Source organism: Suncus etruscus, chromosome X (genome assembly GCF_024139225.1).
Source record: "Suncus etruscus isolate mSunEtr1 chromosome X, mSunEtr1.pri.cur, whole genome shotgun sequence".
Lineage (NCBI taxonomy): Eukaryota > Metazoa > Chordata > Mammalia > Eulipotyphla > Soricidae > Suncus > Suncus etruscus.
In genome coordinates, this window is record NC_064868.1 from 7,965,764 (window position 1) to 7,993,022 (window position 27,259).

At 40.6% G+C, this 27,259-nt stretch overlaps 1 protein-coding gene across 1 annotated transcript in view; it reads left to right on the forward strand.

Annotated features, from left to right (window-relative positions):
- The window catches only part of SCML2 (Scm polycomb group protein like 2), a 94,334-nt gene that overhangs the window by 20,372 nt on the left and 46,703 nt on the right, over positions 1 to 27,259 (forward strand). The window contains exons 3-6 of the mRNA XM_049766822.1: positions 4,503 to 4,573; positions 5,792 to 6,026; positions 7,929 to 8,017; positions 21,370 to 21,613. Of these exons, the coding sequence (XP_049622779.1) occupies positions 4,503 to 4,573; positions 5,792 to 6,026; positions 7,929 to 8,017; positions 21,370 to 21,613 (639 nt within the window). The remainder of the gene's footprint in view (positions 1 to 4,502; positions 4,574 to 5,791; positions 6,027 to 7,928; positions 8,018 to 21,369; positions 21,614 to 27,259) is intronic.

Sequence of the window (27,259 nt, forward strand, 5' to 3'; positions counted from 1 at the left end):
TTTTGTCTCTTTTCTGTTTTGATTTCCTTATCAATACTAAGCTTATATTTTGTCCTCAGGATCGTCTATGGTTTTTTCTCCCCTGTGGGATTCTGCTACTGTGCCTTCTAGTGTGTTATTTAGCTTCTTCAGTTCCATTTATATGGATTTTCTCATCCTCTGAAAAAGAAAAGTTTCTCCTTGAGTTCACTGAATTTATCATTTATTGATTGCTTAATTTCACTTGCTAGGGATTTTTTTTTTTTTTGGCTTTTGGTTTTTGGGTCACACCTGGCAGCATTCAGAAAGGGGTTACTCCTGGTTCTATGCTCAGAAATCACCGCTGCCGGGATTCGAACTACCATCCTTCTGAATGTAAGTCAAATGCCTTACCTCCATGCTATTTCTCCGGCCCCAGCTAGTGATTCTTTAAATTGTGTTGCCAGTCTAGTGAATGTTAATTTTAGGTCCACATAGAACAGGCTTAAGTGTTTTGCAAGCACTTGCCTAGGTTTCTGTCCCTATTTTCAATTGTTGGTTGTTGATTTAAATATAAAATATAACTATTGATTTAATAAAATATAATATATAAAGTCCACGGGTGAGGCTTCCCTCTGCATAGTGCCTCTAGCTCCTCGGCTGGAGGGTCTGAAGATTGTAGGATAATGACAGATAAATTAATTCACAAGCAGTTAGTTAAAGTTTCCTTGGAGTCAATTTGCTTTTACTTTATGGCTCTGTCTCTGCCATGAACAGACTCTCTGCCATGTCTGCCTAACTCATCTCTTTCTCTCAGGAATTCTGTCAGTTTCCCCTTCCTGCTGCTCTCCATGTTTCTTTGCTGCTTATTCATCCCCTCCAGGCAGCACCTTTTATTCTTTATTCAAAATAGCCTGCCATATCCCAGGTGTGGGGCAGGTCTGACCATCTCAAAAGGGAGCTTAGGTAAGGACATTGGGGGAAGGGATACCTTACATTTTCCACCTCTATTGTATTAGAAAACAAAACCAAAAAAATGAGAAAAGTTACAAAATTTTTGTTCTCCTGTTTTTCGCCAGAGGCAGAAACTCCAAGATCAGAACTTAAAGTGTCAACGTTTAAATTGTACACAATTTCTCTTAAAACAAGCAGCTTCCTCCATATCCCATACATATTAAATTTTTTTCTAGAGATTTCTGAGGATAAACATTAGAACTTTTCTGCAGATATACTTATAGTTTGAAAATTCTTAGCACTGTTACACCAAGAACTGTTAAACTTCTCTAAACAAAAATACAAGAACATTTCTACAGATAAAACCATTTGCAAATAAGTTGCTACATAAGATACACAATAAAACATAATAGTAATTGGGAAGCATTCACTAGGATGCTAAGAACTGTAAAAACTAATATTATGCATATCCCCAGAATTGTGCAAAATAATGTTAAACCACTAAAGTTAAATATAAAATTTTCTGTTTGCAGTGGGGCTTAGAACAAAACAGTAAGATCCATACAGATAAAATACATTTTAACCAGAAGATAATGACCAATGCAAATAGGGTCAAGAGATTAACCTCAGGGGCCTGATAGATAGTACAGCCTTATGCACAGAAGGATGGTGGTTCAAATCCCAGTGTCCCATATGGTCCCCTGAGCCTGCCAGGAGCGATTTCTGAGCATAGAGCCAGGAGTAACCTGAGCTCTAAAAAATAAAAAAAAAAAGATTAACCTGAAACAGTTAAAATGCAGGAGGTTCTGAAAAACAGCTTCTCCTCCATTGGGCTTGCTGGGCTTGTGTTTTCAAGTTGAGCTTCCATTGGGCTTGTGTTCTCTCAATCTCCACCTTCTTCCTCTTTAGGTCACCAAGGTTGCTTGGGCCGGAATCTGGGTTGGGGGACCAGGTCTTCTGCTGCCACTCCCCTTCCACTGGAGCATTCTTTCTGGCTTCTTCTCAATCATTGACCTCTACAAGGTTAGGGGACCAAGGTCCTTGCACAAAGTACCTTTGGTAGAAAAAAAAGGTTGGGAGCATAGGCCTCTTGAATGCTGCTTCAAGTTTTCATCTCTCCCCCTTTCACCATCTTCTCTCCCCCCCTGAAGGGGTCTCCAACCATATTTAGAACACGTGTCAAGTGTGTTCTGGGCTCTCCATTCTCATTCCAGCTCTAGAAGGTTGTGGCTAGCCACGAGAAACTCCAGGCATTCACCACTGCTGAGATCTTCTCGAGTTCTCGTGTCCTGTGTCTGTTTAAGCGCCAGTTGTTGATTTAAATGTGAAATATAATTGTTGATTTAATAAAATATAATATATAAAGTCCACGAGTTGGGTGAGGCATCCCTTGGCACGGTGCTTCTATCTCCTATGCCAGTGGGTCTGAAGATTGCAAGGTAACGGCGGAGAAATTAATTCACAAGTAGTTAGTTAAAGTTTCCTTGGAGTCAGCTTGCTTTTATTCTATGGCTCTATCTCTGCCAAGAACAGCCTCTGTGTCATGTCTACCTAACTCATCTCTTTCTCATGTGCTTTTTTACATTGTGGGCAAGCTTGTTTCACGGTCCTGGAAGTAAAGTTAAAGCAAGTATTTAAAAAATGCAAAAGTCTGAGATTTAGTGTTAATTTTTAAAAGTACATAATCTCTGATAGTGGTTTACCAGAGCAGATTCACTAGTTTGGAAGAGCCATTTGCACACATCTCTTCCAACTTGACTCTTGCTAGCTCTGCCTTGGCACTTCTCAGCTGTGCTGCTCGGATTTATATTACAGGAATTTGTGTACACTACTAGTCAAGATTTGCTTTTTTTGGGTTACTCCTGCCCCCATGTTAATTTATTTTTTCCTAGGAGGTTTTTTTTATTGTAAGAATTTATTCAAGAGATAAAATTGATTAACATATTGAGGTAAACTAATATAACATAATATAGTAACATAACATATAATATAATTAAAATAATATAATAATACATGTAAGTCAAAGAACATTTCTGATTAAAGCATAATTTTTTTTGGTTTTTTTTTGGGCCACACCCGGCACTGCTCATGGGTTACTCCTGGCTGTCTGCTCAGAAATAGCTCCTGGCAGGCACGGGGGACCATATGGGACACCGGGATTCGAACCAACCACCTTTGGTCCTGGATCGGCTGCTTGCAAGGCAAACACCGCTGTGCTATCTCTCCGGGCCCAAGCATAATTTTTTTTTATCATAATGGCTTACATATCTTTCACAGTAGTATTTTAGGTACATATTAACATTGAATCAGGGGAATACCCATCACCAAATATGTCCTCCCCCATCCCAGATCCCTTTCTGCAACCCATATACCCCATCATCAACACACCCCCCCCCGACTGCTAGAGTAGGTGGTCCCTTCTTTGTGTAGCTTACTATTAGTGATCTTATATCTGTTTGGTCCTGGTACCCTCCCTTGTTTCCCCCTCTATTTAAGAGGCGGAGCTAGATAAATCGAGTTATGTGGTTTTGTTTGAAGGAAAGAAAAGCAATAGATTGGGGTACAAAATAAGAAAAAAAAAGAAGTCAAATATGCTGAAAATGGGCGGAGTCCTTCTAGAGGCTTTCAACCTAAGTTTGAGAGAGGATGTGAAATGTAATTGTGGGGCCGGAGAGATAGCACAGCTGCATTTGCCTTGCAAGCAGCCGATCCAGGACCTAAGGTGGTTGGTTCGAATCCTGGTGTCCCATATGGTCCCCTGTGCCTGCCAGGAGCTATTTCTGAGCAGATAGCCAGGAGTAACCCCTGAGCACCACCGGGTGTGGCCCAAAAACCAAACCCCCCCCCCCAAAAAAAAGAAAAGGTAATTGAAACACCACAATACACAAAGAAATATCAAATTAAATATCCAGTGAGCACTACAGCAATAAAGACAAGCACCACACAATAGTCTCGGTTCTGAAATCAAATCATGCCGGAGTGCAAAAAGAAAGAGAATGATAAAATAAGATAAAATAAAATAAGATAATATTGGAGACATCAACTTCAATCTCTACACCAAAATAAAGACGTCAAAAAATCGATCAACCGATAAATAAATATGTGGAAAAATGATTGTTTTGTGCTTTTTCTTTTCTTTTTCCCCCTGCATAGGCACAGCAACTATTGCGGTTATTGTAGAGGGAATTAATTCCCTTGGCCTAGGAGATACAGGGTTTCTCCACCCCTGAAGTATACTGTCATGGGATTAACTCTAGACTCCTCGCATGATCATTTACTCTCCCCTTAGTGCTTTCGTGGTATATGGAAGACTTCTGCTTCGTCTTGGATGGTAAAATCAGACCTCTGTATCTAGAGATCTTGGTGTCTGTGCAGCTCAAGGAATGGAGCTGATGAAGTCTTTCTTAGTGGTTCTAGCGGTTCTGCTTCTTCAGTGTCATTTTAATCCATCTTCTGTGGTTGGTGGTCTTGGTCATTATGTTGCTCCTAGGATGGAGCCTGGGCTAAGATACATGGACTAAAATAAATGTTGTCTATAGCATTAGCATACATCTGTATGTGCTAAAAACTATTTTGCAATTTTTTTCCAGATGACTTTCACTGGGATAAGTACTTGAAAGAGACCGGTTCTGAAAGTGCTCCTTTGGACTGTTTCAGACAGGTACGCCAAAATTCTGTTGATATTTTAACACTAATTAACCTACTATGTGTTGAACCTGATTATTAGTTTGGGTTCTGGTAGTGTGAAGAGGTAGTGGGATAAACACTAATGCCACCTAAGAGCCAGATGGTTTATTTTCATTGATTCATGAAGAATTTATTCGATTTCAGGCATATTAAGCCTGTAAGATTTCCATCAGGAGGAAAAGACATTATTAACTAATTATGAGAAGTGTTTTAAGTTTATACTGAGAAGGCTTACAGAAGAGGTGCTCTCTGATCTGAGTTGTTTGGAAGGATATTTCAGACAGGTAGAACATCAGAAGCAAAGGCACAGAGTATTAAATAACCTGAGTGTTGAGGGATAACATGGAGTATCAGGAAAATAAAGGGGGTAGAGGTGGTTGTATGTAAATCAAGTTTTAAAACTATACTGAGAACTTGAACTTTATTTTGGGCTGTAGTGAATTCTTGGCCAGTTTATTTCTAGGGGAATTGATTGGATTCTTAGTTTACAAAGCCACTGACGGCACCTTGTCTTTAACGTAGTTTTTGGTTTTGGTTTTTGGTCCACATCCAGCTGTCCTCAGGACTTATTTCTGGTTATGTGCTTAGGAGCCTGCCCTGGTAGTGCTTGGGGACCACTGGGGTGTTGGGAATCGAACCTGGATTGGCTACTTTCTAGGCAAGTGCCTCTACCTGTTGTTATTCTCTGGCTCCTTTTAATTTTTTAAAAAGTTAATTTTTAAAAATTGAGGTAATACTGGTTTCATGAGTTCATATATTTTAGATATTCTATTAAACATGTATATAAGCTTAAAATAGGACAGTCTTTGGGTCACCTGGAAAGAAGCAGAAGAATCAGATGAGCAATGAGCAGTGTTTTTCTGTTGCATACTAAGCTGAATAGAGGCTTTGGAGAAGATATTTCAGTAGAGGGCACACTTGGCCATGCTGGGTGCCCAGGGACCCAGGCCAGAAGAGCTTGGTCTGCAACATCAGTGGTGCCCAGATGCACAATACTTGGGAGCCTCGATAGGTGATACCCAGCATCTAATCCAGCTGCATTCAGGGTCGGTGACCTGGTGTTTGACTTGACTAGCTCACTATCTGCTTTGACTGTTCATGAAAGCGTTCCTTTGGTATTTGGGTAATGTAAGAGATCATTTGTTTTTCTTAAATTGATGCATTTTAACAGGGTTTTACTATCTGTATATAGTCCCAGATCCCACCAACTAATGACTTCAAAGTTGGCATGAAACTGGAAGCTCATGATCCTCGCAGTATTACATCAGTATGTATTGCTACAGTTGTGGGCATAACAGGTGCCAGGCTGCGTTTAAGATTAGATGGGAGCGATAACAGAAATGATTTTTGGAGACTTGTTGATTCTTCAGATATACAACCTGTTGGGACATGTGAAAAGGAAGGAGATTTACTTCAGCCTCCACTGGGTAAGGAAAAACAGTTTGAAAAGTAATGTATGAACCTGCTATTCAGTAAAAATAGTTGAAAGTGGCATTTGAAAAATCTCTTCTTGACATTCTTGCAAATGGACATTCATGTGGATCCTGTAGAGAAAGCATGAGAGCGGAAACTTGGGACCATCCACTAGAGAGGTTCATTAAGGGATACTACATGTGCTGAAGATTCCCCACTCCAGGGCAAAACTCATGTCTTCAAATCGAAATGCCAAAAGCAGATTTGCTAGATTAAATGTGCAAACTCAGAATTGCTTCCTGGGGAGAAGTTTGTAGTATTTGATCAGAGTTGCTTGCTCCCTCAGTGTTGTGCCATTTTTGATGTTGGATACCACATCCACACTCCACTTTCAAACTTGGGAGTGCCATGACAACTGTAGTGGGGGGAAATTATAGTGCGAGACACTCAGGTGGCTTAGGGCTGTACTTGATGGCACTTAGGGGACCTTGTGGGGCCGGAGTTCAAATTCAGGCATACTCCTCTGACTCCTGTGAACCACCTTCCTGAGCCCATCTTTCACCTCATATTTTATTATTTTTTTTCATTTGGGGCCAAACTCAGCAGTGCTCAGGACTTCTCTTAGCTGGGTGCTTAGGGAGTTGCTGCTTCCAATGACGCATAGGTGCCCAGGGCTGCTGCATGTAGGGCATGCGCTTGAGCCCTTTGAACCTTCTCCCAAATTAATTAGTTTTGTTTGTTTTGGGACCACATGTGATGGGGCTTAAGGGATTCCTCCTTTCCTCTTGTTTGAGATTACTCCCATCAGTGTTTCAGAGATAATGTGGTCCTGGGTCTTGAACCTGGGGCTCCCATGGGCAAAGGATTTGTTCCACTCCTAAGAGCTATCTATCTACTAACTCTTTTTTTCTTGGCTTTTGGGCCACACTCAGAGGTTACTCCTGGCTCTGCACTCAGAAATTATTCCTGGCAGACTCAGAGAACTATATGTGATGCAGGTATTGAACTCCGGTCAACCCCATACAAGGCAAACACCCTACCTGCTCCAGCCCTTCTCTTATTTATAAATGTATTTCAGAGTAAATTATTGATGCCAGTATTTCCCCTTAACATTTTAGCATGAGTATCATTGAATAGAACCCAATTTTCGTAGGTTTGTTTCTCATAAGGTAAACTTTGCATGCAATGAAATGTGCCATCATATGCGAAGTTGTTGGGGTTTACAGAATCTCCCCTGGAAAGTAGAGTTGAAGAAATGGAAAGGCCCTGGTGGTGTGTTTCAGACTTCGCCATGCTGGTGCAGCAATTAGTGGGAAATGGAAGTGCTTCTGAGTTTGACTTGGATCGTCCCTAGTATTAACGGCTCATTCTCAACATACGTGTGTATGTTGGTGAACCAGAGCTAGTGACTTCTCTAAAGTGAGGGTTTCCCTTTTTGTTTTTGTTTTCTGGCCTTTCAGGCACAACTCAATTACTTGAGGGTTATCCCAGCTATACTTGCAATGTGCTGTGCCAACTAGTTTAATCCTAGGAGGCTGGCAATGTGACACTGTTCAGGCTGGGCCCACCATAGCCATAACCAGTGATGATTGGGGGAGGGTTGGGGAGGAGATAGTATGACGCTAACTCTGGGCCTTACACATACAAGGCATATACTCCTGATTCTTTAGGTGTCCCATGACCCCTGAAATGAAGGTCTTTATACTTATTAGCATTGTTGCCAAACAGTACAGTGGGCACAGGAACACTGATTGGACAGAGCAGCAGTTGCTTTTAGCATATTTCCTGAGTTTCTCAATAATATATTGTGGGAGAAAATAGGTGATTGGATGATTGGAGCCTATTCTTCACACTAGCTTGCTTTAATGTCATACGGAAGTATTTCTTTCTTAGCTCTGATTTATTTAATAAACTAGGGTACCAGCTGAATGTGTCATCTTGGCCAATGTTCCTCTTGCGGACACTAAATGGATCAGAAATGGCACCTGCGACTTTTTTTAAGAAGGTAAGCAAAAGGTTATAAAAATCCTTATCAACTGGACTTTGTTTTTATCATTTTAATCAGGGAACTTAATTGAGTTGTCTCAAATATAGAAAATTGAACATTATTTAAAATTATGAATTGACAACTATGTTCATTTGCTAGGACTGCCATAGCTGTGCATCATAGACTCAGAGGCCCAAACACTAGATATTTCCTCAACTCTAGGAGTTGGAAGACCAAGATTAGCATACCTGCAGGGCTGATTTCTTGTGAGGTCTTTTTCTTTTGTGATAACTGCTTTTCTGTATCCGCACATATTTTCTTCTTTGTTGGGGCTTTTGTTTATGAAGTTTTGGGAGAATGCAGTTCAATTCCCCAACTGTGGGTTAAACAACATAAATTGATATTTTTCACAGCGTTGGGGGCTAGAAATCAAGGTGCTGGTCATCTTGATTTCTTTTATGACCTCTCTTCTTGGCTTGTAGATACCTGCTTTGTCTGTTTGCTCATGATCCGTGTGTCTGTGTCCTAATTTCCTCTGGATTAGGGGTCCCGTCCTAATGACCTAATTTTAACTTAATTATCTTCAAATATCACATTCTGAGTTACTGGAGGTTAGATGGTTAGTTACTGGGGGTTACAGATGTCATATCTGTATTTGGAGTAGTACAATTTAATTGATAGCAAGAAGTTAATACAAAAAGAAGCTTGGGCCATAGCAGTATTACAATGAGGATGGCACTTACTTGTGTTGCACTTGGTCAATTTGGGTTCAGTCCTCAGCATCCATATGATTCCCTGAGCATTGTCAGGAGGAATCCTTAAGCGCAGAGTCAGGAGTATCCTGAGTACTAACTGGTGTGGCCCCAAACCAAAACAAAACAAAGCTTAATTATAACTAACCAATGAAAAACCAATGAGTGCCTGCTTTCTCAACCTTTGTTAGAAGAGGGTGTTCTCCTCATTTTAATCTTTGTCATCTCTTGGCTATTGGAGAAAATGATCATCCAAAAAGCCACTTGGAAATTAGTTAAAGAGACCTGCTTTTAGAAGTACAAAAGTACTAGGTCATTGGCTGGAGTGAAAGCACAGCGGTAGGGCATTTGCCTTGCACCTGCCTAACCCGGATTCAATCCCCAGCATCCCATAAGCTCTCCTGAACTTGTCAGGAGCGATTTCTGAGTGCAGAGCCACGAGTAACACCTGAGTGCCACCAGGTGTGGCCCATAAGCTCTCCTGAACTTGCCAGGAGCGATTTCTGAGTGCAGAGCCACGAGTAACACCTGAGTGCCACCAGGTGTGGCCCAACCCCCAAAAAAGTACTAGGACAGTTATCAAAAAGAATCTGTTATAAGAAAATTCTTGTTAAGTAGCAGATATATAATTCCAAAAATAGTTTATGTTCTTAAGAAAATGGAGAGATTGCACTGTATTAAGAAACCATAAACAGAAACCAAATTTCATCTCATTCTCTGTTCTGAATGTTTTCTTATCACTTATGTTTTATCAGACCTATTTCTATTTGGAATAGTTATCATTAAGATCATTGGTTTAGAAATGTTTGAAGAAAACTGCTTGTTATAGGACATAGAATGGAAACATCAATTAATGTATATGATGGAAATATCAATTAATATGACTTCTGCAATGCTAATAAAAGCTTGGAGTTTAAATTTGAGCAATATAAATGCTGAAAGTGGGTTGGCCTTATCATCAAGGAACACCAGCAATCGCAAGCCTTTCAAGGCTTATGTGAAAATGCCTAGTACCAAAAGATGCTTTCAGTAATCTTTGTTCAACATCAGCATGGGTGTGATTTACAAAAGCCATTGTGTATGCTTCTTAGCAGATTACTTTATCAGCTTGTGCCACATGCTGCTCGCGCTGTTTTTCATTTTCTAAGTTATAAAAATATTCATGTTTGAGGAGAAATCGAGTTATATAGAGCTAAAATAAAAATGACTTTTTTTTTTTTTTTTTGGTTTTTGGGTCACACCCGGCAGCTCAGGGGTTACTTCTGGCTCTATGCTCAGAAATCGCCCCTGGCAGGCTCTGGGGACCGTATGGGATGCCGGGATTCCAACCACCGACCTTCTGCATGAAAGGCAAACGCCTTACCTCCTCTTGTTAGGAGGCACCCGACAATGTTTAGGGTGAAAAACCAATGAGTACCAGCTCCTAATAGTACTCCTAGCAGGGTTTGGAGGACTATATGGCAAGCCCCTTACCCGTTGTGCTATCACCGGCCCCTCCACAAGTCTTCTGAGTTATCCTATTACTACATTATACTCTTCGCCCTGGATTGAATATGTTTTTTCTTGACCTTTATTCTTGTGCTTTTCACAAACTATTTAAGCCTTAATTTTCATAAATACAATTGGACATATATTTTATATGCTCCTTTATTTAGTTCTGTATATTTGTGAAGTTTTTTTCATTTAGTTTCCCATATATTTTTTGTTTGTTTTTATTTTGGGGGCATACCCTATGTCTGGTATGATCAGGGCTCACGTACTCCCAGCTTTATGCTCAGGGATCACTCCTGGTGGTGCTCGGTGCTCAGAGATCAAACCTGGGTGAGCCATGTGTAAGACAAATGCCCTACCCACTGTTCTATTGTTTCATCCCCTCCTGTATATTTTAGATTGTACTTTTTGTGGCTTGGATTATCAGACTGATTGAAATTCTTTTTTTTGTTTTTTTTTTTTGTTTGTTTGTTTTTGGGCCACACCCGGTAGTGCTCAGGGTTTACTCCTGGCTGTCTGCTCAGAAATAGCTCCTGGCAGGCACAGGGGACCATATGGGACACCGGATTCGAACCAACCACCTTTGGTCCTGGATCAGTTGCTTGCAAGGCTAACGCCGCTGTGCTATCTCTCCGGGCCCTGATTGAAATTCTTAAGGATGTTTGTTTCCTTTGATTGTTTATATCATTTCTATATTTTAGAAGTAAAATTGCTGTTTTATAGGGAATGTGTTTGGTGTTTATATATATTTTGAATTACATTGCAAAAGGTTGATCCACAGAGTTAATCCAAAAAGAACTTTTTTCTAAGTTATTTTTTAAACATTATTTACAGAAAATGCATTACATAGTTGACATAGTTTAACACAATACATTTGTTTCCAGATAAATGAGAATAAGGTTATTATTTTAAAAAGAATAGAAAGAAAAATAAAAAGAGAAGAAAAAAATGTTTAAAAGAAAGAAGAAAAGAAATATAGTAGCAAGCACATTTGTGAAAATTGTTATATCTCCATGGAGTCAATACAACGGCAGAAGGTTTAGTAAGCTCTTGTTGACTGACCATTATATTAAATCGGTGGTTTCCTATAGAGACGACAGCATCAAACAAATGAAGTCCAGAAATTCAAAGCCCTATTACTGATACTGCAACTCAAAGTAGTTTTCTTAAAAATATTTTAACCATAGTCCTGTATTTTATATCATGTCCTAAATTGAGATTACTGAACTTTGTATTCCGAAATGAACTCTTGAATTCTGCTTGCAGAACTGAGATTACCAGAGGAGGAGGGAGATGGTAGGAGTTTAATGGACTAGGATTGAGGAATGTACTTTGTGGTATACTTTGGTGGTGAGTCTAGCTTAGTAATATACATTTATAAAGTTTGAAACTACTCTTAAAACCTAACACCATAGGGGCCAGTGCGGTGGTGCTAGAGGTAAGGTGCCTGCCTTGACAGCGCTAGCCTAGGACAGACCGCAGTTTGATCCCCCGGCGTTACATATGGTTCCCCCAAACCAGGAGCGACTTCTGAGCTCATAGCCAGGAGTAACCCCTGAGCATCACCGGGTGTGGCCCAAAAACCAAAAATCCTAACACCATGTTGTCAATCAGTGCTACTTCAATAAAAACAAAAGGGTATTCCAAGCTGTGGTCCAGTATTAATGTGTGTGTGTGTATACATATACATACATACATACATATATGTATATGTATATTAATATACAAGTTTAGTTCTGCACTATCACTGTCATTGAATGTTATCAGTCTTTTGGGAGAGGGTGGGTTTGAACATACACTGTGGTACTAGGGTGCTACTCTTAGTTTTGTACTCAGGAAGGCCCACTTGCTGAGAACATTTCCACCACTGCCTACTGAGTAACCATTTCTCTTGCCTAGACTGCTTTACTAACCTTGTAACTGCTTCTAATCTTTGACCTACCATATAACTGTTTGAAATATTTTACAGATACCTTATCACCTATTCCCTTGCTTAAAACTCTTTTGATGGTCCCATTTAAATTGAGGAAGATGTATAAAATTGTTAAAATGGCTTGATTTACAGCTGCAGCATTTCGCTTTGGATTTTATGTACTAAATTGCTCGTTATAGTACATTGATCTTATGTTCATTTTTTTTTTGTTTTGATTTTGGGGTCACACCCAGCAGCGCTCAGGGGTTATTCCTGGCATTATGCTCAGAAATCACCGCTGGCAGGCACGGGGACCATATGGGATGCCGGGATTCCAACCATCGTCTTTCTGCATGAAAGGCAAACGCCGGGGCCGGGCGGTGGCGCTAGAGGTAAGGTGCCTGCCTTGCCTGCGCTAGCCTAGGATGGACCGCGGTTCGATCCCCGGCATCCCATATGGTCCCCCAAGCCAGGAGTGACTTCTGAGTGCATAGCCAGGAGTAACCCCTGAGCGTCACTGGGTGTGGCCCAAAAAACCAAAAAAAAAAAAAAAAAAGAAAGGCAAACGCCCTACCTCCATGCTATCTCTTCGGCCCCGATCTCATGTTCTTTTTTTTTGGGGGGGGGGGCACACCCGGTGATGCTCAGGGGTTACTCCTGGCTATGCGCTCAGAAGTCGCTCCTGGCTTGGGGGACCATATGGGACACCGGGGGATCGAACCGCGGTCCGTCCTAGGCTAGCACTGGCAAGGCAGACACCTTACCTCTAGCGCCACCGCCCGGCCCCTCATGTTCTTTTTTAAAGAGCTGGTTATTTCTAGTTATCTCCTACAATTTTTTTTGTTTTGGTCACACCCAGCAGCGCTCAGGGATTACTCCTGGTTCTATGCTCAGAAATCACTCCTGGCAGGCTCGGGGACCATATGGGATGCCGGGATTTGAACCACCATCCTTCTGCATGCAAGGCAAATGCCTTACCTCCATGCTATCTCTCCAGTTCTCTCCTACATTTTTGGGACACACTGGATGGTGATAGGGGTTGCTCCTGCCTCTCTGCTCAGGTTTCATTCCTGGTGGTGGTCAGGGAACCATATGAGTTGCCATGGATTGCTACATGCAAGGCAAGCTCACTACCTGCTATACTATCTCTCCGCCCCACTCTGACTTTTTGTTTGTTTTGGGGCCACATCTAGCGGCACTCAGGGACTACTCTTGACTCTGCACTCAGAAATCACTCCTGACAGGCTTGGGGACCATATGGGATGCTGGGATCAAACCTGGGTCTGTCCCAGGTCTCCACTTGCAAGGCAAACACCTTATCACTGTGCTACTGCTTCGGCCCCTATCCCTCTGACTTTTCTGAATAAAGTAAAACATTAAATCCTGTAGTATTTTTCCCTAGTTCTCACTCATTATTTAACTTCTGTACCACTTTGTAGATCTGTCCTTTATGACTATATTATTTTCTGTGTCTTGATTCATAGACCTTTTTTTTGGTTTTTGGGTCATACTCGGCAGTGCTCAGTGGTTACTTCTGGCTCTGTGCTCAGAATCACTCCTGGCAGGCTTGGGCGACCATCTAGGATACTGAGACTTTTGAATTTCTTCTGGTATGTACGTTTGTTCATTAAAAAAAGAAGAATGGGGAGTATAAGAAGATAAATACATATAGGAGATAAGTTTGGTTTTGGACATGTCAAGGTGTTTTCTTGGAAATTTCAGAAGCATCAACTACCACCAGACTATTGCAAATAAATGGAATAGACTTAGAAACAAGATTTGACTGGGTACGTGGATTTGGAGTCTTAGGTTTAAATTGTAGTGCTAGAGAATAGTAGTGCTTGAGAATGAGTGCATTTTTAATTTTTTTGTTTGTTTGTTTTTGGGCCACACCCGGCGTTGCTCAGGGGTTACTCCTGGCCGTATGCTCAGAAATAGCTCCTGGCAGGCACGGGGGACCATATGGGACACCGGGATTCGAACCAACCACCTTTGGTCCTGGATCGGCTGCTTGCAAGGCAAATGCCACTGTGCTATCTCTCCAGGCCCATGAGTGCGTTGTTAGAGTGAATATGTCGATGAAGAGAGAAGGTTCAAGGTCAGAGCCCTAAGAAGTCTTCACTTACACTTGGGATTATAAGGACCTATTATCAGATATTTAATAGAAATTGTATAGAGGAAAGCTGACTCTTTTGGGGGGATGGATTTGGATCACACCTGAGTGGTCCTCAGGGTTTGCTCCTGGCTCAGGGGACCATGTTATGGTGCAGGAATTGAAATGCAATGAAAACACTCTAATTGCTCTATCATCTCTCCATCCCCTAAAGATGGTTCTTGATTGTTTGATGGAGGGAATTTTACCCAGTTCTATTAGCAAGAACTAAAGATCAGGTGAAAAGTGCCCTTAGAGATAAATTTATAATTGTGAAGGCAGGATATTTATAAGAATTCCTTTCTAGGGGTCGGATCAATAATACAGTAGATGGGTAGGTTGTTATACTTTACATGCAGTCTACCTGGGTTCGGTTCCTGGCACCATTTTTAGTACTCTGAGCCCACCAGGAACCATTAGTTATTCACAGAACCAAGAGTAAAGCCTTGAGTATTGCTGGTTATGACCCCCCCCAAAAGAGAATTAAAAACTGTTTCATTTCTAACGGCTTCAATTTGCTCTTTGAAGTAGAAAACTGACAAATCCAGACAGGAGGATTTATAAATACTGTTTTGCTGTGTTTTTAGTGAAGCAAGGTAGTATTTATTGAATGAAATTTCCTTAGAAAGATGTGAGTGGAGGGAAAGAGAGGAAATATATGTTCAATAGAGAACACAGGCTTCTCCAAAATTGGAATAAAAGCAAGCAGAAAAAGAGACACAAAGACAAGCAGGTGGAGACTGTGTTCAAGGGAGACCAGGGCTGGAAGAGGAAATTTCAGGCATACCCCTGATATTTGCTGTATCCCAACACTGGTTGAAGAGAAAATCAGTGAACCGAACAGTGAGGATATAGTTTGGATTAGGATGCATTATTAGTCTCAAGGGGGGATGTAACGGTTTGGAGTTGCTCCACAGATGGGAGAAGGAACAGCTATGGGGAACTTGGCAGCATTTTGGAGGGCTCAGTTAAGGATGTGCAGATTTTTCTCCTACATTTCTTGACTACAAATTAGGTAAGTAAGTAGTAATACTGAATAAGTAGATACTGGATTCAATTTTGGAGATGAGAATACAGGACCTGGGGGGGGGTTGTATTTGGGTACATTGTAGAGTGTGGTGATCTGATGCCCTGTGATGGGGTGTTAGAGCGTGTGGGCTTCTGTATCTGTCTTAGTAATTCAACTAAGCGAGTGTTATTTTGCTTTTCTCTGGACATTTTTTGGTAGTGGTGGGAGAATCACTCCCATTGGAATTTAGGGCTTATTCCTGGCTCTGTGCTCAGGGATCATTCCTGGTGGCCCTTGGGTTTCCTATGGGGTTTTGGGAATTGAACCCTGGTTGGCTGTGTGCAAAGGCAAGTACCCTTTGTTTCATTCTCTCCCCACTGGGAATTTGGAAATGTCTAGGGCTTTTCTGATTGTAGGGAATGCTTTTGAAGCGTATAGAGCCTCAGAATGCTGCAAAGTATTCTCCAAAGCACAGAGCAGCCCCTGCAACAGAATGTTTTGACCACCAAGTAGCAATAAAGTCAGAGTCGAGAAACTGACCTTTATGAATGATTTAGTGGTAATCATCTTACTTCCTATCATTAAATACAGTGTATAGGGAGCTGGAGAGATAGGATAGTGGGGAAGGCACTTGCCTTGCATGCAGCCAACTCGGGTTTAATCCCTGGTACTTCATGATCTCCCGAGTATTGTCAGGAGTGATCCCTGAGCGCAAGGCGGGAAGTAAGTCCTGAGCACTGCCTGGTGTGGTCCCAAACCAAAAAGAATAATGACAACTATACTATATGCACACGACACTCAATTTTTTATTCCAATTCAGACTTCCTCCATCTCAGAATTGTATAGCCAACCTACATATCATGCTAACTTGGACGACTTAATAGACACTCCAGTTGTCCTCATCTCAGGGAGTAGCAGTGATCTTCTGGTTGCTCAGATCAAAACCATTGTTGATTTTTAAGGGGATGTGGAAGGAACACTCAGTGATGCTCAGGGATTATTCCTGGCTCTACACTCAGGAATCATTTAGTAGGGGATGCTAGAAACTAAACCTGGACCAGCCACATGCAAGGCAAATGCCCTTTTTGCAATACTATCACTTGGGTAAACCCCTGGTGATTTTTTTTCATTTATACTGCATATCCATTTCATAGGGATCCCCTAGGGACTTCACTTACAGAGTGTATTAAAAATCAAGTCACATCTTGCTAACACCATTACTGTCAGGTTGGTACCATCTGCTGTTATTTCTTAGCATTAACTTCCTCATTAGGCTCTTCATTTATCTTCTTAGAGTCTGTCCTCCTCACTGCAACCATACCGGTCCTTTGAAAACCTTAGTAAGATTATGTCATTCATCTGCTTTACACTGTCCAGGGCCTCCCATGTTACTCAGAATAAAGGGTCAGACTCACTATGGTATCACTTCATGGCTCAACATCAGATGTTCCCAAACTTATTTGGCCTATTGCCCTCTTTTTCAGAGAAAAAAATCACTCTTCCCTGGAGTCATTCTGATAACAAACAGATAAAGTGTCCCCTCACTGGCACCTGAGGCGACTAGCACTCTGCTTCCTTGCTGTTCTTGGACCACTTGTAAACACCATCCTGCTGTCTGGTCTTGGCCCTTCTAGTTCACACTTCCTCTAAATACCTGCATAATTAGTTTAAGCTCCAGCAGGTCTCTGCTCCTCTCTCATTTTCCATTGGGGGAATTACCCTGCTTCAAGTTTCACACACACACACACACACACACACACACACAGACACACACACACACACAGACACACACACACACACACACACGTGCCCTGCTTCAAGTTTCACACACACACACACACACACACACACACACACACACACACACACACGTGCCCTGCACGGCTTGCTCCCCTCTTCTGCTTTCTGTATGCAAAGCACTGATCCCTTCTAACAGTGTGTATTCTACTTCTTAGATTTCTTAGTTCTTTTAATGAGCATGGTCGCCACAAGGGTGGGATTGGGGTTAGTAGGCACTTAATACATTTTTCTAAGTGAGTAAATGGAGGTTAAAGACGTTGATTAAAAGCAAGAAAGTACAGGGAGAGGGCTGAAAAGGAAAATGAAGTACAAGTTCAGGATTGGATGGTGTTATCAGTTATTCCCTGGGAATACAGCCATAAAATTATTTTAAAATACCGTGCTTTCTCACTTCAGAAATATATGAACTAGCATGCTAAATAAAATAGACATACTATTTGATAGTTGTACATATTAAGTAGAAGGGAGGTTGACCACTAAATAAGTCATCAGGCAGGTCTAGCTTTGCCAATGCCATTGGATCAAACTCTAAAGATGGGGAGAAATTGATCCATGAGGCTCAGGCCATTCCAGGCTGAGGGATTACTCAGGCGGTGCTGATGTTGCCTTCTGGCTGGTCTGTGGGAAGAAATACCTTGTCAGGAGAACATGTCTGTGAGCAAGGAGGAGAGGATTAAAACAGCATTATTTAAATTTTTAAAATTTAATTAAAGAACACTGATTTGCAAAGTTATTGTTGAGTTTTTGGGGCATATATTCAGCCCCAATCTCACCAGTGTCAGCTCCCTCCACCAGCACTCCCAGACTTCATCAATCCCTGCCTTAACCTACCCCTGTCACCCACTTTGAAAGGCACATTACAAAATCCGGTGGTTAAAACAACCTCCTTAGGGTTGGGGCTTTGACTTACAGTGCTGGAACAGTGCCCAACATGGTATGCACCAACTCAAGCATTCCCATCTCTGAGCTTGGTACCCTCCTGACCCATTGACTGGAACACTGAACATTCAGCCTTTAAAGTTTCACCAGGAGAGCCCCCCGGTGGTATATATTAAAATATACACATACATGTATACATGTATGTGTATATTTTAATCATTATACTTCTTTAAAAACTTTAATTTAACATCATTAATGACCAACTTTTTTTTTTGTTTGTTTGTTTTTGGGCCACACCCGTTTGACGCTCAGGGGTTACTCCTGGCTATGCGCTCAGAAATCGCCCCTGGCTTGGGGGGACCATATGGGACGCCGGGGGATCGAACCGCGGTCCTTCCTTCGCTAGCGCTTGCAAGGCAGACACCTTACCTCCAGTGCCACCTACCCGGCCCCTAATGACCAACTTTTAATAACACAGATGTTTCGGTTATTACATGTTCCAATGCCAATCCTACTAACAGTGTGAAAAACATTGGTACCTTTTTTTTTTTTTTTTTGGTTTTTGGGCCACATCCGTTTGATGCTCAGAGGTTACTCCTGGCTATACACTCAGAAATCGCTCCTGGCTTGGGGGGACCATATGGGTCGCCGGGGGATCGAACCTCGGTCCGTCCTACACTAGCGCTTGCGAGGCAGACACCTTACCTCTAGCACCACCTTCCCGGCCCCATACCTTTTTTTTTGTAACAAGTCTTTCACTGTAATAGTTTAGGTACTTAGTGACATTGAATTAGGGGCATCCCCACCACCAGTGTTTCCTCTCTTCATCTCTGTTCCCAGCATGTACCTCATATCCTTCTCCCTTACCAACCCCACCAGGCTGCCAGTATAAGTGGTCCCCTCTGTGTCTAGCTTGTAGATTGGGTATCTATTCTTTTGTTGGCTTTGGATTTGGTGTTTAAGTCTTATTGTTTTTTGTTTCTACGTAATGTTCATATGACTGTTTGGTCTTCCATTATTTCTCCCTCAATTTGTGAGGCGGAACAAGATGGTTCAACATGAAACCATATTTTAAGGTTACTTACCTTTTGTGGACAGTAGAGGGAACCAGTTTGCCAGTTACCTACATCTCCAGGCAGCTTGTCTTGAGATCAAGCCCCTTCATTTACTATATATTGAGAGAAAAGACCAGTTTCTTTGACTTTATTTTATTTTATTTTATTTTATTTTGGTTTTTGGGTCACACCCGGCAGCTCTTGGGTTACTCCTGGCTCTGCACTCAGAAATCGCTCCTGGCAGGCTCGGGCGAGCATATGAGATGCCGGGATTCGAACCACCGTCCTGCATGCAAGGCAAATGCCTTACCTCCATGCTATATCTTCAGCTCTTCTTTGACTTTTTAAATAAAAAAATTTAGTCAGTCCAGAGTAAAAGATTTAATTATATGACTCTACTGAACATATGGTATAATTTGTCAGAATATTTTATTTATTTTTTGGGGGGCTTTTTGGACCACACCCAGCAGTGCTCAGGGTTTATTCCTAGTTCTGCTCAGGATCACTCCTGATTGAGTCACCCTACACACATATGGGATGTGGGGAATAGAACACTGGTAGGCTGTGTGAAAAGCAAGTGCCTTACTTGCTGCACTATCTCCCTGACTTCTTGACAGAATATTTGTGACTTTTAGAAGAATTAGTAGTTTGGAACTCTTGGGAGAATATTGCATATTTGGGTGAGTCCACACCTGGCAATGCTCAGGACATATTCTGGCTTGATGCTCAGGAGTCACTCCTGGCAGTGCTTGGAGGACCACGTGAGATGACAGGGATCGAATCTTGGTTCGCCATGTACAAGGGCATGTACATCCTGTCCCCTATCACTTGGTATACTGAGATGCTGGGAATATATAATTTGAGGATTGCATGTTGTATTCATTTTCTGATAATAATAATTAATAATTTTGATTATTTGCCAAGCTGATAGTGGCATTGATAATATACTGCCACACTTGAATCTCAGATATGTAAGTTTTCTCTGTCTTATGTCTTGCTTAAATTATTTTCCATAGCAAGAATATGTATCTTGCCATTACGGCCCTGGATGCACGTTATAATCACTCAGGGAATTAAAATATGCTGATGCCTGAGCACATACCAGAATGGTTTTATCAGTATATCTGATGAATTTTTTTTTTGTGGTTTTTGGGTCACACCTGGCAGTGCTCAGGGGTTACTCCTGGCTCCATGCTCAGAAATTGCTCCTGGCAGGCACGGGGGACCATATGGGACGCTGGGATTCGAACCGATGACCTCTTGCATGAAAGGCAAACGCCTTACCTCCATGCTATCTCTCCAGCCCTCATATCTGATGATTCTAATGTTAGTTGGACAGAGAACTCCATTACTAGAACTCTTCCTAGGCTTCTGGTTTGGGTCACTGGGCTGCAAATAGTGGCATTTATAAAAAATCCTGTTCGCATTTGCTTGCTTTAACTTTATATAAGAAATACTTTTTCATTTTTGTGAAAGGTATGAAAATGTTGTATTACTATGGTTATGCTACTTCTCCAACCCCAAAATACCTTTTCAATATCAGTTTCTGGGTTAATGACGAATTACATGTTTTTCGTGTTCTGTTCCCCACCACTATCGAAGATCAAATTCAGGGTTTCATACATTGGAGACATGCACTTCACCACTAATGGTGTCTGCTTTCATACTTGGAATGTATTTTTTGGATGTTACGTATTGTTTCTTCTCTTGGACTTAATCATCTTTCAACACACCCTATCATTTATAGTATATCATTTATAGTACATGTTTACATATATATGAAAATTTCTTGTTGCTGACTCCCCTCTTCCTCATCCAAACTCCCAACCATCACTATTATCAGCATTCATGTTAGTTCCCTCGGAGAAGGGCTCTTTGATATTTTGGTTTACCAATGAATTCTGCATTCCTGGTGTGTGTGTGTGTGTGTGTGTGTGTGTGTGTGTGTGTGTGCAAATGAATGAATGAATGAATGAATAAGAGTGATTGTTCAGGGTAGTTCTGCATTCCTGGTGTGTGTGTGTGTGTGTGTGTGTGTGTGTAAATGAATGAATGAATGAATAAGAGTGATTGTTCAGGGTAGTTTTGTTTCCTTCCAGGTTCTTGCCTCTGCTTCAGAAAAAGAGATGTTGTAGAGAAGAATATCTGAGAAATCTGATACCTGTTTATTTGCCTTGTGTTTAATTTATAAATATGGAGGGGTTTTTTTGGTTACTAAAGGTTTTAAGAATATAATTGAGCAAAATTTCTTAATACATCTTTCTCTCTCTTTTTTTCTTAATACATCTTAACGAAAACTTTTTAAACAATGTCTTGGTAGGAACCACCAAAGCCACCTATAAATAACTTTAAAGTGGGAATGAAGCTTGAAGCTGTAGACAGAAAGAACCCTTACCTGATCTGCCCTGCAACTATTAGTAATATTAAAGGAGATGATGTTCATGTCACATTTGATGGCTGGAGTGGAGCCTTTGATTATTGGTGCAAGTATGATTGTCGAGATATTTTCCCAGTTGGATGGTGTCGCCTGACAGGAGATGTATTGCAGCCACCAGGAAATAATGGTAAGATAATATATTATTTCATTTATGTTTCAATTAACTGCTTTTGGTTTTAAGGTAGGATTTCATTCCCAGAGGGAGCCATTGGCAGAGTAGTGAGGGCTCTGTAGAGGTTAGGGTGCTGTAAGAAAGGAAGACAATTAGAAGGCCCGGGGGCCACCTAGCATCAGTCTCAGTTCACCTGCTCCAATGGGAGAATATGGGCAAAGTTACAGGTCATACTGGGACCTCTGAGGCCTTGTTGCTTTAAGCTTTTAAAAAATCTTATTACTTCTGGTATTATATTATTTGGGGGAGCCATACCTGACAGTGACTATGACTTACTCCTGACTCCGCACCCAGAAATCACTCTTGGGGAACTATATGGGGGTGCCAGAGATTGAACCTATATGTCTCGCTGTACCATCTCTCCAGCCTATTAATTGAAATTAATTGATTGACTATTAATTGACAGTTGATGTTAACTCACACATGATGGGGCCAGACTTGATACAGTTCAGTGGTAAGATGCTTGTATTGCATGCAGCTGACCTGGGTTCAATCCCGAGCACTAGGAGTGATCCCTGACTGCACAGCCAGGAGTAAGCTCTGAGTAAACTGGGTGTGGCCCACAAAGCAAAAAAAAAAAGGCTACATATGGCATCTATTTATTCTTACCTCTAAGATAGTTTTTAAAGCTTGAGCATAGCAGATATTACATGTTTGCATGTTTGCATGATTTTGGTCATTTGTGAGTAGAGAGGGGATTTGTACACAACTGGCAGTGCTTGGAGGATACTTCCAACTCTGTTCTCAGGAATCATATAGCACTGCTGTCAAATCCAGGCCACTCATGTGCAGTTTTTACAAGTTAAATTTGTGTTTTGATAGTCCTCCTTTTGAGGGATAGGTTGGGAATCACACCAACTGTGCTCAGGATTTACTCCTTGCTCTGTGCTCAGAGATTACCCCTTGTGGTGCTTGGAGGACTGAATGTGGTGCCAGGGATCAAACATGAGTCGCTTGTGTACATGGCAAGTGCCCTACCTGCTTTACTATCTCTCTGGCCCCAATATTTCAAGTTGTAAGTAAAATTTGCATGTAAGTAGAAATTTTTGACCCTTTGGAAACCATCATAGATTAGTATAGTGATACACTCATGTGCTTTAAGACTGATTCCTGATTATTGTCTAGATAACAGTACTGTTACTTTCTAGATACTCTTTCCTAGGGTTGTCATCAAATATTACAAGTCCTTGGCGACTGTTCCCAGGGCTTAAGCATGCAGAACTTGGCCTTAATGGTGAAATAACTGCTGAGATTTAAGTGAGATTTAGTCCCCGAACAGTTTTTGGTTTAAATTAAGTATAGTTGGTTAGTGGAATCAAATGTTAGTATAATGAATTTACCCCCACTGAGTTTATTTATAACGTAAAAGACATGTCTGTACAAAATTATTCATTTGTGATTTTTCTTATTTCTTTATTAACATCCCTCTTAGTGTTGTTTTTATTGCAATCTGTGGGTTCTATTAACTTGTGTTTTCATTTATGTATATCTTGGTGTTTTAAATTTCTCCCTTTCCTTGTAGACACACCCATCGGTTGCTGAGAAGCATATCATTTAGTTTGAGGTTTTTCTTCTTTGCTTTTGTGATTGATTTATAATTTCATAGCGTTGTGAGCAGAAACATATACTTGGTATTTCATTTTTCAAAATTTTGAAAAATCTGGAATGCTCTATGTCATATCAGTAACAGTGCTGATGATTTTTGGGAAAAGATAAAGCAAAGGAAGTGGTATGGGAACTTGTGCTTCAATCTGTGACTTGAAAAACAGAATGGCTTGATGTATCATATTTGTATATGTAATGATCATTCAACTTATTATTTGAGGGGGGATTAAAAAATGCTATAAACATTCAGTAGAAACTACTTCAGAGTTTGACTTCTTCCCTGGCTAGCAATAAGCAACGTCATACTTGTGAAGTGGGGCAGCAGCAAAAAGCTGGAACTCTGACATAGCCACAGCATATAATTAAATAAATCACGATATATTCAATGCTTTATTATGAATGAGACTGAGATTACTTTGCCCAGTTGTGAGCTAATACAAGTGTTTGGAGCATGTGTAAGATGTTAGGCTCGGCAATAATGTTTGATAGGCGAGGTATATTAGATGCTTTAAAAATTTATGAGACTTCTGTTGGTTTTATTGGCTCATAACCCATTGTAAGTAGATGGAAATCTGTACTTTAAAAAAATGAACAATGTTAGTTTGAAAAGGGAGTTTACTGCAAGATTATCTTTCACTTTCTTTTACATAATACATTGTGACTAAAATAAAATGCCACATATTAAGTTTTATTCATTGTAGTTCATCAGAGCTAGGCCATAATTTATTTAAGCAGACTTTTATTTTAACTTTTGGCATTTAGAATGTCTCTAAGTTTATGATATTAAATTAGATGAGGTGATCATATCTGAATCACTCTTTTTTGATATTTTAAGCACCTTGATAACAGACATAATTGTAGTTGGGATACAATGATATAAAGAACACCCCCCTTCACCAGTGCAACATTCCCATCACCAATGCCACAAATCTCCCCCACCACCACCCCCGCCTGTATTTGAGACAATCTTTCTACTTCCCTCATTTATTCACATTGTTGATAGTTGTCAGTGTAGTTATTTCTCTAACTGGATTCACCATTCTTTGTGGTGAGCTTCATATCATGAGCTGGACCTTCCAGCCCTCATCTCTATTGTCTATGAGAATTATTACAATAATGTCTTTAATTTTTCTTAAAACCCCTAGATGAGTGATACTATTCTGTGTCTATCTCTCTCCCTCTGACTTATATCACTCAGAATAACAGATTCCATGTACATCCATGTATAGGAAAATTTCATGATTTCATCTCTCCTAACGACTGCATATTTCATTGTGTATATGTCCCATAGTTTATTTAACCATTCATTTGTTGAAGGGAATCTTGGTTGTTTCCAGAGTCTGGTTATTGTAAATAGTGCTTTAATGAATATAGGTGTGAGGAAGGGATTTTTGAATTGTATTTTTGTGTTCCTAAGGTAGATCCCTAGGGCTAGAATAGCTGGATCATGTGGGAGTTCATTATCCACTCTATTCAGTTTTTTGAGGAATCTCCATATTGTTTTCCATAAAGGCTTGACTAGAAGGCATCCCCACCAGCAGTGAATGAGAGTTCCTTTCTCTCCACATCCCTGCCAGCACCATTTGTTCTTGTCCTTGACTATATTGTTGAGTTTCAGCCTGGTTGACCTATCAAGGGGTGCCAGGATAGTGTTGAGGTCTCCCACTATTATTGTGTTGCTATTGATATCTTCTTTCAGATTTGTCAACAATTGTGTTAAATAAGTTGCTGGTCCCTCAATGGGTGCATATGTGTTTAGAGGTGTGATTTTTTCCCCCTATTGAACATATCCTTTGATTAGTATGAAATGGTCATCTTTGTCCCTTATAACTTTGCTGAATCTGATGTTTGTGTCATCTGTTATTAACATGGCCACTCCAGCTTTTTTAAGGGAATTGTTTGCTTGGATAGTTTTCGTCCAGCCTTTGATTTTGAGTCTATGTTTATTCTGACTATTCAAATGTGTTTCTTGTAGGCAGCAAAATGTTGGATTCATCTTTTTGATCCATTGTGCCACTCTGTGCCTCTTAATAGGTGCATTTAGACCATTGACATTGAGAGAGATAATTGCCATGGGATTTAGTGTCATTTTGGTGTAGAAGTTCATTGTGTCGTTTGGTCTTTCTTGTCTTAAAGTAGACCTTTCAGTTTTTCCTTTAAGGCTGGTCTTGAGTCTGTTAATTTTCTGAACTTTTGTTTATCTGTGAAGCCATGTATATATACTTCCTTCAAACCTGAAAGTGAGTCGGGCTGGGTGCAGTATTCTAGGTGAAGGATTCATTTCGTTGAGTTTTGTCACTATGTCCCACCACTGTCTTCTGGCTTTGAGGGTTTCTTGTGATTCTGTATCAGTCTTAATTATCATTTGTATAGTAAATGTTCTGGGTAAGGGTTATATTTCTGCTCCTGACAAATGGTCTTCTAGAAAAGCTATACCATTTCCGCTTCCCTCAGAGATAGGCGAAAGTATTAATTTTCTTTTCCGTCAATGTTGGTAATTATGATTTTTTTCTAATTTTAATATATTTTCATTTTGAATGCTAATTCTACAATTTTCATTTCTTTTTTTTTGGGGGGGGGGCACACCCGGCGTTGCTCAGGGGTTACTCCTGGCTGTCTGCTCAGAAATAGCTCCTGGCAGGCACGGGGGACCATATGGGACACCGGGATTCGAACCAACCACCTTTGGTCCTGGATCAGCTGCTTGCAAGGCAAATGCCACTGTGCTATCTCTCCGGGCCCTAAATTTTTCATTTCTTAGAATACTATCAAAGTTTAATGTTTTTCTTTTCATGCTTTTTTGCCATTAATATTTGTTTATTATTTTCCTTCTAATATTCCTGCTAATGATTTTTTTCAGAGCATTTCTTGTTAATTTGTCATCATTGAATATGCCACCCTGTTTTGTTTCTTTGTAATATCATTATGGTTATTTTTAAAAGTACAGAAACATGGGTCAGCGATGTGGTGAACAGGAGAACCTTCCATTTATGAGACCCTGTGTTTGAAATCTGCACTGCAGAAAAATTAGGGTACAGAAATGCTAATTTATTTGCTTGAATATTAACTAATTTAAAGGGTCTTAGATTTAATTAATATCAAGTTCCACAAATCATATTGAGCTTGATAATAAAATTCTTTTTATTCATTTTGAATAGCTTTTAAATGTGCTAAATATTCTCTAAACCTTTACATAATTACAGTTTTAGGGATATAATACTTAAAATGTCTTAAATAATTAACAACAAGAGACAAATCTACTTAAAATCTCTTGTTTCCTAGAAAAATGTAGTGAGGGACCCACTGATGCTTCTTAATATTACATTTAAAAGCTGTTTGTTGGAGTCATAGAGATAATACAGCCAGTATAGTGCTTACTTTGCATGCCGCTTACATGGTTCTAATTCCCAGCACCCTTTATGGTCCCTGATTACATCCAGGAGTGGTCCTGAGTGCAAATCCAGGAGTAAATCCCAAGTACAGCCAGGTGTGATCCTAAACTAAAAACAAAACAAAAAAAGTGGTAGAAATACAGCTGGAAAAAACACTGTAATTGGTCTGGAGAGATTGATCAAAGTATTGAAAGTCTTCTTTGCACCATATAGTCCCTTAAACAATACCAGGAGTGATCCCTGGCTTGAGCACAGAGCCAGGAGTTGTCCAAAACAAAAACAAAACAACAAGAAATAAAACATATACACAAAGAAAAATAAGAACCAAAACAAAATACTGTTTGTTGGGCCAGAGAGGTAAGGCCTTGAATGTGGCTGACCCTGATGTTTGATCCCTGGCACCACATCTGGTCCCCTGAGCTCTGCCAGGGCTCACTCCTAAGCACAGAGCCATGAATAGCCTCTCAGAACTAGTGGTGTAATTCAGTTCCTCAACCCCTCGAAGAAAAACAGTTCAGCTGTTGGGACCCACCAGATGTCTCTGAGGCTGAAAGCACTTGCACAAGGCCCAAAGTCCAAACCCCAGTGCTGACAATCAGCCCTG